Genomic DNA, 13,532 nt, shown 5'->3' with positions numbered 1-13,532 from the left:
ATCCCAGTGTATTTTATTGCACTGTCATGTATCATTTTCCAAATTCCTCTTCTGTTTTTGGATGTTTAACCATGTGATTCTTTGGTTTCTTGAAGTCCTCCCATCCCTCTTTAGATCCATTCTCATTAAAGGGAACAAGATATAATTTGGTAAAATTGGCTTGCTTAATGTACATGGTTACATTCCTCTCTAGATATTTCAGTGTTGGTGATATTGTCTAACAATTGCCTTGTTTGTAACATTCTTGTTTGGTTTTGCTGGCCAGGCCAGCTGGAGATTGCACCACATCGTTTAAAGGGGAATCTGACTCAGGGGAGTCAGTATCACCTTAATATGGAGCCCTTCGCTACCCGAGTGGTTCCCATAGAGGATGGATATGATGTTTACTGCACAACCCAGTGGCCCACTGAAACCCAGGCTACTGTTGCCCAAGTCCTTGGGATTACTGCGAACAGGTAAGAGTACATTAGTGCGTGTGTGAATATGAACATAAACACACAGGCCTTATCCACATGAAGGCTAAAACATTGCCCAAATAGTACTGATAGCATGTCTGGAACAGGCCACAAATTTTCAGCTGAACAAGCCACAAACTTAAATGGTAACCTTCTTAAATAGTTAATTTCAAAATACTACAAACACAGCTTCAATCAAGTTAATATTTTGACAGTTCACATCAGGGCAGAGCTGATAAGGTATGTTGACAGAGGAGGAAGAGGAGGATCTTTTACGAATAGCAGCTCCTACTGTAGCAATATCTGGACATCAACCCAGATATCCCCCACCAGTACTGGGTTTGCCTTCATTGAATTTGGGAAATGGACACAAGACAGTGTTGTACTAGGATGTGGGGTTTGACAATGTAGCACATCTTCCCTCAACAAATGATAAGTGGTAGTGGGTTATTTGAAATGTTCCTACATATATCTGCATCAAATTTAGATATGTTACTAAATAGAATGGTTGTCATAATTATGAAAGATAAGGACATGTGGATCACCCAACTATGACACTGGTTTTAAGTAAGTGTAGTCGGAGCTAGTAGTGAACCAGATATTCACTTCTACATTTGCATGTGTATACATTCACATTTGTGTCAGCATTTTTATTCATAGCTATTTACAAATATGCAACCATTTTCATCGAACTAATGAAAAATATAAAAAAAATTAGTCTTGCATCATAGGAAATTTTGAATTGCCATGAAAGTTCTCTATCAAAGGAAATTTTGAATTGCCATCTCAGGGTCACATCAGTGGTCCTCCCCACCTCAACAAGGCAGCCTCATTGCCTCTCTCTCTCTCTCTCTCTCTCTCTCTCTCTCTCTCTCTCTCTCTCTCTCTCTCTCTCTCTCTCTCTCTCTCTCTCTCTCTCTCTCTCTCTCTCTCTCTCTCTCTCTCTCTCTCTCTCTCTCTCTCTCTCTCTCTCTCTCTCTCTCTCTCTCTCTCTCTCTCTCTCTCTCTCTCTCTCCACACACACACACACACACACACACACACACACACACACACACACACACTAAAGAGGAAATAAAGTTGGGATTTGCAAAGGAAGGATATAGCACATGGAGGAGAGACAGAATAGGAAAGGGAGGAGTGATGATATTGGTAAAAGAGGATATTGTTGAGGAAGTGGAATATGGTGATGGAATGGCAGAAACACTGAGTGTTGTGATTAAGATCAAGGGAAGTGAAGAAAGGAAAATCATTGTGACATATGTAATACCAAAAACTAATGCATGGGAGACCAATAAATTTAAAAGTATGCAACTTGAAACAAAAAAATAGTATAGAGGAAATCATAAGGAAAAATAACAAAGTGCTCATAACAGGCAACTTCAACACTAAAAAAAATTAACTGGGAGGAGATGGAAGTGAAAGAAAATGTTGGGTCATGGAGTGAAGAAGTTATGCAAACCATGATGGTGAATACACTGAGACAATGGATGAACAAGCCTACAAGATGCAGAGGAGAAGAACCATTACAGTTGGACTTAGTGTTTACAGACACGCCAGAAAGTAGACCAAATATACATTGTCTAAGTCCAGTGGGAAGTAATTATGTGATGATAGAAATAGTACTACAGGAGGAAAAAATGTTGCACAGGAAAGAATAATACAGAAATGGGAGGCAGAACTATGCTAAAGCAAACTTTGCAGGACTTATAAATTTATGGAAAAATTCACTGGAAAGAGCTATTTGAAGGTAAAGTAATGCAAGAAAAGTATGAGAGATTTTTGAGCAAGTATAGAGAGAGGGTGCAATAGTTTGTGCCAAGTTGTAAAGTGAAGATTGAGAAACATGAATGGTATAATGCCAGATGTGTAGAAGCATAAAAGAAAAAGGACAGGGCATGGCAGAAAATAATAAGACAACTGAAGCTAGAGAAGAATACAGAAAGACGAGGAATGAATATAGTATAATAAGAAGAGAAGAAAGAAACTTTGAAAGTGACATAGTAAGAAAATGCAAAGAAGAACCCAAATTCTTCTATGGATACATAAATGGGAAAATGAAACATAAGGATGGCATAAACAAGTTAAAAAGGGAAGGAAGAATTTATGAAACTACTGAGGTGGTGGGTGAACTAATGAATGAGTGTTTTTCAATGTGTGTTTACAAGGGAAACTGAATTTGTGGCACCAGAAGTGGTATCACAGAGTGAGGGAATACAGGAGATACAAGTAAAGAGACAAGAAATCAAGAAACTGCTGGAAGAGGTGGACGTTAGAAAAGCTTTGGGACTAGGTCAAGTAAATGGATGGATATTAAAAGAATGCAGAGAAAAAGTGGAAAACCCATATGGGACATAATTAACAGCATGTTAAGAGAAGGAAAAGTACCAAGGAATGGAAAAGAGTTACTATGTTAGCTCTTTTCCAATATACAAAGGGAAAAATAAAGTGGAACCATTAAATTATAGACCAGTGTTGATAACAAGTATTGTAAAAAATTTTGTGAAAGAGTAATTAAAGACAGATGGATGGAATATCTAGGAGATGAAAAGGTAATTACAGAAAAGCAATTTGGATTCAGGAAAGGGAGATCCTGAGTCACAAATCCTGTGTCAAGCAGCATCAAGAAGTGCAGCTTCATGCATAGAACTATTGAAATCTGGAATGATTTGAAGGAAGAGGTGGTTGCGGCAAATAATGTACATGTGTTTAAAGAGAAACTGGATAAATATGGTAATGGAAAGAGGACAAAATGAACTTTGGCTTGTGCCTTGTACAATACAAATAGGTAAATACATACAAGATGATGCAAAATTACAAAGACATATAAGAAGCAACAATGCAAAATTACAAAGACATATAAGAAGCAACAAAGACTGAAATTCTACAAGAAGACTTGAGTAAAATCTGGGACTAGAGTAAGAAAATGTCAGAAAATTAGAAAGGATACAAAGGATGGCAATGAAGATGGTTTCAGAACTGGAAGAATTAACATATGAAGACAGGTTAAAGGAAATGAACCTGCCAACATTGGAAAATTTAATACTGATTTATAAATTGTGGAATAGAGTGGAAGAAATTGATAATGAGAAACTACTGCTAAGAGAAGTAGAAAATACCAGACACACATGACCCACAACAAAAAACTAAGAAAAGGAAGATGCTTGAATAACAAAAAAATATAGTTTCCCACAGAGATATATAGAAGTTTTAAACAAGCTAAGTGAGGAGGTAGTAACAGCAATGAGTGCAAAACTTTAAGAACATAAGCACATAAAAAATAAGGGAAGCTGCAAGAAGCAACCAGGCTTATACGTGTCAGTCCCTGAATGAAATATACCTACCTGTTCCCACCTATCATCCCCATCCATAAAACCATCTAATCTTCTCTTAAAGTTCCCTATGTCTTAGCACTAACAACATGATTACTGAGTCCATTCCACGCATCTCTGAGAACCAATTTCTTCCTATCTCTTTCTTAAACCTAAATTTTTCAAGTTCGAACCCGTTGTTTTTTGTTCTATCCTGGTTGCTGATCCTAAGAATTTTGCTTACATCCCCTTTGTTATAACCTTTATACCACTTAAAGACTTCTATCAGGTCCCCTCTTAACCTACATCTCTCTAAAAAATGTAAATTTAACAGCTTCAATCTCGCCTTGTAAGGAATACTCCTCATCCCCTGTATCCTTTTAGTCATTCTCCTCTGTACTGATTCTAATAGACCTATATCTTTCCTGTATGTGGGGACCAGAACTGCACAGCGTAGTCTAAATGAGGTCTGACCAGCACCAATTATAACTTTAATATTACTTTGGGCCTTCTACTTTTATCACTCCTAAAAATTAATCCTAAGACCCTATTTGCCCTGTTTCTGGGCTCTATGCATTGTTTTCCTAGACAGAGTTCAGAGCTAACTATAACTCCTAAATCTTTTCTCATACCCTGTAGCTACCAGAGTTTCATTGTTTATTCTGTACCTACTGTGTGGTTTTCCTCTACCTACGCTAAGTACTTTGCACTTGTTGATATTAAACTGCATTTGCCATCTATCCATCCATTCATTCATCCTATCTAAATCTGCCTGCAAAGCAATGGCATCCAATTCTGACTTAATTAATCTACCTATCTTTGTGTCATCCGGAAATTTACTAACATCACTACTAATTCCACTATCCGAGTCATTGATATATATTAAAAACAACAATGGCCCTAATACTGATCCCTGTGGCACCCCACTAATTGCATGACCCCACTCGGATTTAGAACCATTTATTACAACTCTTTGTTACCTGTCACTTAGCCATGACCTTATCCAGCCTAACACTTTCTCATCTATCCTGTGTGTCCTAACCTTTCTCAGGAGTCTTTGGTGGGATACCTTGTCAAATGCTCTACTAAAGTCCAGATATAAGATGTCATAACTATCACCATTATCTACTGCCTTGTACACTTTACTGTAAAAACTTAAGTTCGTCAGGCAAGACCACCCCTATGTGAAGCCATGCTGTGACTGATTTATCAAGTTATGTTTGTCTGAATGCTCCCTAATGTTCTTTGCTATTATTGACTCCAATATTTTACCCACAACTGAAGTTAAGCTGACAGGTCTATAATTAGACACTAAAGTTTTATCTCCTTTACTGAAGATGGGTACTACATTAGCCTGCCTCCACATTACTGGTACCTCACCTGACTCATGTGATTTCCTAATGACAGAAAGTAACCTCTTTGTATTCCTTAAGTACTCTGGGATATATTTCATCTGGTCCTGGTGTCTTGAACTTTTTTTTAGCCTATCTCCTGTTCCACTATCTCTTTAGTTATGAAAATATCTGTCAGCTTCTCATTCTCATCTACTCTAAACATCTGTTCACTGTTTGGCATATCCTGCATTATCTCCTGTTCCACTATCTCCTTAATTATGAAAATATCTGTCAGCTTCTCATTCTCATCTGCTCTAAACATCTGTTCACTGTTTAGCATATCCTGCATTATCTCCTGTTCCACTATCTCCTTAGTTATGAAAATATCTGTCAGCTTCTCATTCTCATCTGCTCTAAACATCTGTTCACTGTTTGGCATATCCTGCATGTTTTCCTGAGTGAAGACAGTTGAAAAATACTCATTCAGAATTTTACTAATCTCCTCCCCTGAACTAACCAGCTCCCCATCTGCTGCCTTTAATGGACCTATAGTATCCCTATTCTTCATCCTGTATACCTGATAAAATCCCTTGGGGGTCTGTCTTTGCCTGGCTGGCTACCTTTAATTCATAATTGTCTTAGCTTACCTCGTTAACCTTGACTGTTCTAAGTAATTCGTTATACTGTGGCCTTAACTTCTTCACCTGTCCTTAATCTCTTATATATACTTCTCTCTCACCCTATATAATGTTTTAACCCAGCAGTCATCCATCTAGGGTCATTTAAAAAAATGGACAAGTGTAGATATGGAGATGGGACCACACAAGCGTAGCTCAGGCCCTGTAAATTACAACTAGGTAAATACACACACACACACACACACACACACACACACACACACACACTCCATCATAACCTGTTCAGGTCATAAAGATGCCTAATCTTTTCAGCTATTCAGAGTAGTTAAATCAATGCAAACTATCATTAATATCATCTGTGAAAATCAGATATTAAAATTCAAGTTACCAGCTCCCTCTCTTGTATGTCTAACATAATATCTCATGCCCACCAGTATTAATATGTCAGTGCGGCGAATTGGTGGTGGTTATGGGGCCAAGATCAGTCGCCAGAACGTTTTGGCAGCTGCAGCAGCAGTGGCAGCCAGGAGTCTCCAGCAGCCTGTGAGGGTCGTGACAGACCTGAATACAAACATGACATTGGCTGGCTGGAGGGACTCATACTACGCAACATATGATGTGAGGAAGAACGGACAGTAGAGGCACTAGATATAGAAATGAAATATTTTAGAGGATGAGATGAACTAAACTAGCTTCTAAAGTGAAGAATGGAACAAGCTAACCACAATTTAACTGCAGAATTAAAAATAATAATGATAATGAGGAGAAAATATCTTATTTTTTACCATTCCCAGAAATCAGGATGATTTATTGAAGGTTTCACATGTGGAGCAGATTAGCATACAAGTTGAAAAGGCTGTTGGAATTTGTAAGACTAAATATGAAAAGGCTTCATGGAATTATAGAAGGCAAAAGCTGATCTAGAAGTCACAGCCCCTGCTTCTCTCTTGAGAACTGAATAGTACAGTCATAGAGTTCTTGCTTCTTATTACTTAAACTCATCACATGGACCATGCACAAGATCTCTAGTGGTGCATGTTGACATATATATAAAGATGAAATTTATGTAAAATAGATTTCACAGTTTTTCTAAAGGTTAGCACTTTAATATTATTATTGTTTTGCTATTGGCATTTAAAAAATCAACTTAAACCAGAGCTGTAATTAATAGGTTGACTAAAAATATCTTTAATGTAAAATTTGGGAGAAATAACAGGAATTTTTAAGTGACTCAATCAGCTATTCTATCAAAAGAAGAGTGGGGTTCAAAATCAGCTAAGCTAAGTCACACTGGACTTAAAACCCATCTCTTAACCATCTGCTATCTCTAAAGCCAGCAACCATTTGTGCAACTGGTGGGCAACCAGTGATTGATTGATAATGAATTTGGACATAAGGAAGTCATATGATGAACAATAAAGCTCTTACCTTTTTTGCAACCTGTAGTGATGGGTGATCAGGAACTGCCGTTAAGCCCAATGTGACTAGGGTGTTATAGTGTCTACAATTATCCCTCAATACCAGCACCCTCTCAAAATGATCCTCTTTGTTCCCAGGTTGGATTTGAAGACACAGGCAAGCTCACATCCCTCATAGTTGATCTTTATAGTGATGCTGGCCACGTCTCCAATGAGTCTCCTGTAGGCTTCCTAGCAAGTGTCATCCAGAACTGCTATTTCATACCCAATTTACAATATAGACCTCATATTGTGAACACTGACACTGCTGCCAACACCTGGTGCCGGACACCTGGTGAGAACGCAGTTTGTGACAAGTAGTGGTGTTATGGTTGCCCTAATTTTGCTTATTTGTTATTTACATATTTATGAAATATAACCTTTAATAGTATATATACACAAGCACAGGACAGTTTATTTCTGTTCTCTGAAAACATTCTCTGTTGTAACTGTTCATGTCTGTTTTTATTATTATTATTTATTTATTTATATATTACTTTATTTATTTATTTATTTATTTATTTATTTATTTATTTTATTTATTTATTTATTTTTTGGTAACTCACTAGTAGACTTGGCATGAATAAATTACACTAACCATGAAATGCTACATACTTTGAAACCAAGTGTTTTGGTAAGTTGCATGATACAGAAACTCACATTATTTAGATTCTGTAAAGAAGCATGTTTTCTTGAGAAAATGGGAAAAAAAATACCAGTAGAGTGCTGATTTCATTGACTTTATTTACAAATGAGATGGATGTTTCATCAGGTAGGATTTGCTTTATTCTTTTGACTGGTATTTCAAATATACTTTGGAGTTTAATCTTTCCCATCCCATCTTCCTCCAGGTCACGTCAATGCCATAGGTACCATGGAGAACATCCTTGACCACATTGCATCCTATTTGAAAAAGGATCCTCTGGAGGTGCGTCAGCTGAACCTAATCACACCAGGTGTACCACGGCTTCTTGCATCATCCCACGAACAGACTCCAATAAAGGATGTGATTTTGCCATTGTTGCTTGAGAAGGCAAACTTTGTCCAGCGCAAGGCCGAGGTGGAAGAGTTTAATAGGGTTAGTGGAGAGATTTTTGTCTGTAGAAATGAGACTGTGTCCTCTTTATGGCTTCATTGGTTGTGTTCCTAAAGTGCTTCATGAAGGGTTCAGTTCCAAACCTCTTCCTCTTACATAGTCTTAGATCAGCTTCTCACATCTTTAGTATATGAGGTTTTATTCACTCTCTTTATATAGCAAGTCAGTTATAGAAACCAAACTAACTATTCAAACATTTTCCTTCCTGCAATTTTCCTTTACTATTTATTGCTCACCTATTCAGTTTCCTCTCTTCCTAACAGCTGTTTTCTGGAATGATAATTTTTCATGCCTGCTTCTCTAGAACTTTCATCTGTCTTTCCCAGTGTAATCCAAGTCAGGTTTTTTTTTTTTTTCTTTACCTTGTCCAGAGGGTGCAGGTGTGGCCTAAGGGTACTGTTAATTAGATTTAATTAATCTGTTAAAAAGAGAAGGGAAATTGTGGAGACTTCATTAGAGATAGATTGAATATTTAGATGAAGAAAGGCTGAATATTTAGGCCAAGAAAATCTCCCATGAAACTTGAAGTGATGGAATGCATCAAGGAGGAATGAATGTGAGGTATTGGAGGGAGTGGAGGGAGTGGTGTGAATGACGAAAAGAGGAAAGACAGGTGTCCATCCCTTCAATAAGCAAGGAAGGACTGTTTGGACAGAGGTTTAGGCTCTTTAGCTGTTGGGATCCCCACCAGGGATGTGCCCGGAAGGAACAAGGCCTTAGAGATTGGTAATGTTTAGAATGCAGTACTTGTCACTGCAGAATTTTCATGTGTATAATGCCCTCTGAATTGTGGCCCTATAGAGCAATAGTATATTTTTCTGCATACCATTCTTCATATCAAGTACCTTTTCTTCCTCATTACCACTTAATACCTCTGCTACTAGTTATTTATTGTGCCTTGTCATTAGTTTCATGTCCACTCTTCTCTACCTCAAGCCACATCTTTCAGATCAAACATTTTTATCCCATATTGCAGAGCAATAGATGGAAGAAACGTGGGATTGCAGTGATGCCAGAGTACTATGGCTTTGATTATCCATCAGTCTTCCGTTATGGTCTCCAAGTCAGTATTTATGCACATGATGGAACAGTAGCTATCACCCATGGAGGCATTGAAATGGGACAAGGCATCAACACCAAGGTATAGCCAGGTGCATTCAGATTATGAGTGGTTTAGAGTGAGTTTCTTGGACTTAGAAATTATTTGCTTGTAGAAATTTTGTTCAGATAGTGAAACTTCTGCTATGGAGACAATAAGGGTAGGGTATTAAAACAGTCTTTTCTCAGGTGGCTCAGGTAGCAGCCTACACACTGGGGATCCCATTGGCACAGGTAGTTGTCAAGGCCTCGGAGACAACAGTTGCAGCAAACTCCACTGTCACCAGTGGGTCCTTTGGTTCTGACCTCTGTGCACATGTGAGTATACTCACCAGAAATTATTATATTGTTTGACCAACATTAATGAACAGTAGTCACCTGCATTAGAGAGGATACAGAATAAATACTGAAGGAAATCAAGATCTTTATACTAATAAAGTGAAAGACTGAGCTTTCCTGTGTCCCACAGGGTGTCAGAAAAGCAAGTTTAGCTCTTAAAGAACGCATGGATGTTGAAAAGGAGAAGATAAAGAAGGACACTGGAAAAGAACCAACATGGCTGGAGCTGGTGCAACACTGTTTCAGTCATGATGTGGATCTGTGTGAACGTTACTGGTGAGGAGATCTGAAAAACATTGAGAGGGAGTATGGAGAAAACTAGGAGAAAGGGAATAGAAACCGAAGGTGCAGAATAAGGCAAAGGGAAGATGCTTGGTCACTGACAGCAAGAATTTAAGTTGTGTAGACAAATATTGGCTCATCCTGTACTAGCTTCATGTGTGAGAAATCTATTACTAAGACTGCTAGATCAGTAACTTTTCACAGTTGTAAAATATAATTTAGGAATAAAATTCAGTTCTACTTAATTTAGAATGGTCAAGAACCAGTGCTTGTAAATAATTAACTTAAAAAATTCAGATCTTATCCAAAGTTATCTGCAAAGAAAGTTAGAAGGCATGCATATACCATTCATTCTGTATTTTAAAACACTGAGCAACCATGGTCTAATAATTTGCTCGAAACACATTTCATACTAATATTGCTGCATGTGGGTATATAGTATTTTAAGAAGTGAGGCAGATACATACTTTGCTTATTTTAGATTAAGTTATGCATCTAGTCTGCCCATCTTTGTATCTGCAAATGTCAACTAATTAAATTTGCATTTTTTGTATTTCATTTTTTGTATTTTTGTATTTGACAGGACTGCTGCAAAGGAACATCCTCCACGATACGACATTTGGGCAGCTTGTTGCCTTGAGGTGGAAGTAGACGTGTTGACGGGCATATATATGGTGAGGAATTTGATTTTTTTCCAGTCAGTTGAAAGGGTGTCATTGAGAATGAAAATTTTGTTTAAGAGAGAGGCTACATTCACTGGTTCATCAATTTCATCAATAAATACTATAACAAGTTACCAGTAAAGTATTTATAACTTACACTTTTCTTTGTCTCAGATAAGGCGAGCAGATGTGATTGAAGATGCTGGCCGCAGTATGAATCCTTTTGTTGATGTAGGACAGGTGGAAGGAGCCTTCATCATGGGACTGGGTCTCTTTACCTCAGAAAAATTGAAGTTTGACCCCAGTACTGGCCAAAAGTTATCAAATGGGACATGGGTGAGCAAACTATTATAACTATTACTCAACTCTATGTTGGGATGGGCAAACACAGTCTTGTGTTAAGTTTGTTGCAGGTGTGAGGATGATGAATATCTAAAGCACTTGAACATTAAGATCAGTTACAAAAACCTGTTACAGATTGAGTTCTCAATTCCCAAGAACTGGTTAAAGAAATGTGGAAAGTAAATTAGGTGAAAATTTATTTAGAAGTACAATATCTTTCAGGAATACAAGCCACCAACAGCCCTGGATATCCCAGCAGACTTGAGAGTGACCCTACTTCCTAATGCCAAGCAACCGTATGGTGTTCTCGGCTCTAAAGGTAAGGTGTGAATGCAAGGCTAATGTTAAATTGTAAATATATATATATATATATAAAAACATTTTTTGAGAACTTTTAATTATATTAAATATTCTCAGCCACCTCACTTCAATCCCCTCGACACTGAAATCCAGTATGATTACTTTCATTGGGGTAAATAAAAGTAACTGGTTAGATCCCCGGCCCTTCAGGTAAAAATTTTCCAAGCCCTTAGATAATTTGCTTCCCCATTCTCCTGTCTGTTTTATAAACAGCAGTATATCATTATTAAATTGATAGCAACTAAAGCTTTATCTCTCCAAGACTCTACATATTACAGGTTACCAAAAGTCATAGTACATTCAGGATATAATCATTCAAGTAATTAAAAAATACTGAATACATATTTTTTGGTGTTTTGTTAAAAACTGTTTTTTTTTTTTTTTTTTTTAGATTTAAATGTATGGTGAGCTGTGTTGTGTTAGCCACCCTACTTGAGTGCATATTGTCAATTAGCCTTTTGTGGTGGAAATAAATCTTTATTTGCATATTTCAACAAAGTGTGATTGTGCATGATAGAGGTGAATTGAAAGCAACAATGGTGAATGCATGAAAATGATGTGGTCTCTTAACCGTTGGGAGAGGGTATGGGTGCACTTAGAAGGCCCCATGGACACACAAACCCAGTTAGAATGTGGAGCACTCTGTAGGAAGTATCCATTATCTGCTGTGGTCTCCAGGACCTGAGTAGGTGTAGGGTAGGGAAATTTGTTTGAAGGGGCAGGGGTAAACCAGTGTATGCTGTTAGGCTTTGCTGTGGATGTGTGAGGCCAAGTGTGGTGTGTCTAGACTCCCAAGGGATAGTACGTTGGGCCACAAGACTGTCCTTTCCACACATGTGTGTGAATGTGTGGTGCACCATCCCTTATGAGACTGCCAGCCTGGTATACAGATAGATGGTAGTTATTTGATTATTTTTTTTTCTCCCTTGCCCAGTTGATTAACACTTGCTACCAAGAACCAAGAGTTGGCAAATATATATATACTATAATCAACTGCCGCAGTATTATTACATGGTCTTTATTTAGCAAGCATGAAGATTTCATGTCAAAATAACTTTTCTGCAAAAAACTGTATGCCTAGATTGTGCAAGTGAATGTTAACAAGAGGCTAATTGCCAATGAACAGGCATTACTATTACATACAATGCAGCCTGTTGCACATTTAAGTCTTACATTTGACGAAGTAAAACAAAAATGCAATTTTTTGTTTTTAAAGAATCAAATAATAATATCCCAAATTATAGTCAGGTCATTGCTAACATGGGGTTTCAGTTCTTCTAATGGCCTTAATGCCTTAGTTGTAGTGAAAATAATGACAAAAAAGAAAAATTACTATTGTTCTGACCTGTAGTGAAAATAATGGCAAAAAAAATTACTGTTGTTCTGACCTGCCTGAGAGATGCAAAATAAGAAAAGAGAAAACAAGAGGAACCATGAGACTTTGTTTGGTCACACAAGAACTTGAATGATGGCACCACAACTCTTACAAGAGATGTTTGTATATTACCTGCTGTAGCTCACTACACACTGAATAGGACATTTTGGGTGATACCATTAAACATATAATAAAGATGTCGGTTCTCAAGTACATTTAAGTAATGATGTAATTTCTCAAGTACAGGGTGGGGCAAATCAAATGCCTGAGTTTTGAAAGGCACGTGCAACAGCTGTGGTGGTGATGGGAAGATGTGTGTGGTCTCGTTGTGACCGCCAAACCCCGCCGTTTTCAGTATCAGCCATGCCTTGGTCGGGTGAACATCACGGCTTTGCAGTGCGCACGTATTTCGAAAATGGCCATTCTGTCATCGCCACCCAGCGTGCCTTCCGCCTGCACTTCAATATTCCATGTCATGGTCCCATCCCTGATGGCAAGGCAATCAGGCATTGGATTGAAGCACTGGAAGATAATGGTTCCACAAGAAGACGTAGGGGTAGTGGAAGACCAAAAACGGTAAGAACACCGGAAAATGTGGCCTTAGTTAAAGCAGCTGTCGAACAATCACCAAGACGCTCTGCCTGGAAGCTTTCACTTGCATTGGCCATGTCTAACCGATCTTTAAGGCGGATATTGTGTTACGATTTATTGTTCCATCCATACAAAATAATGATTGTTCAAGAATTGAAGCCTACTGACTTTGAAAATCACAGGAATTGCTGC

The 13,532-nt window shown here is 37.9% G+C and overlaps 1 protein-coding gene across 4 annotated transcripts in view; it reads left to right on the top strand.

Moving 5' to 3' along the window:
- The window catches only part of LOC135115838 (uncharacterized), a 48,234-nt gene that overhangs the window by 29,907 nt on the left and 4,795 nt on the right, over positions 1-13,532 (top strand). For 3 of the 4 annotated variants that reach the window (XM_064032839.1, XM_064032841.1, XM_064032840.1), the window contains 10 exons: positions 266-455; positions 6,173-6,356; positions 7,295-7,490; positions 8,047-8,273; positions 9,268-9,432; positions 9,579-9,707; positions 9,859-10,004; positions 10,594-10,684; positions 10,847-11,008; positions 11,237-11,333. In XM_064032839.1, the coding sequence (XP_063888909.1) occupies positions 266-455; positions 6,173-6,356; positions 7,295-7,490; positions 8,047-8,273; positions 9,268-9,432; positions 9,579-9,707; positions 9,859-10,004; positions 10,594-10,684; positions 10,847-11,008; positions 11,237-11,333 (1,587 nt within the window). Of the gene's footprint in view, positions 1-265; positions 456-6,172; positions 6,357-7,294; positions 7,491-8,046; positions 8,274-9,267; positions 9,433-9,578; positions 9,708-9,858; positions 10,005-10,593; positions 10,685-10,846; positions 11,009-11,236; positions 11,334-13,532 lie in introns of those variants that run through there. The other variant, XM_064032842.1, reaches the window with a different exon arrangement.

This window comes from Scylla paramamosain, chromosome 30 (genome assembly GCF_035594125.1).
Source record: "Scylla paramamosain isolate STU-SP2022 chromosome 30, ASM3559412v1, whole genome shotgun sequence".
In the NCBI taxonomy this organism is placed as follows: domain Eukaryota; kingdom Metazoa; phylum Arthropoda; class Malacostraca; order Decapoda; family Portunidae; genus Scylla; species Scylla paramamosain.
This window is presented reverse-complemented; position numbering and strand designations above follow the sequence as displayed.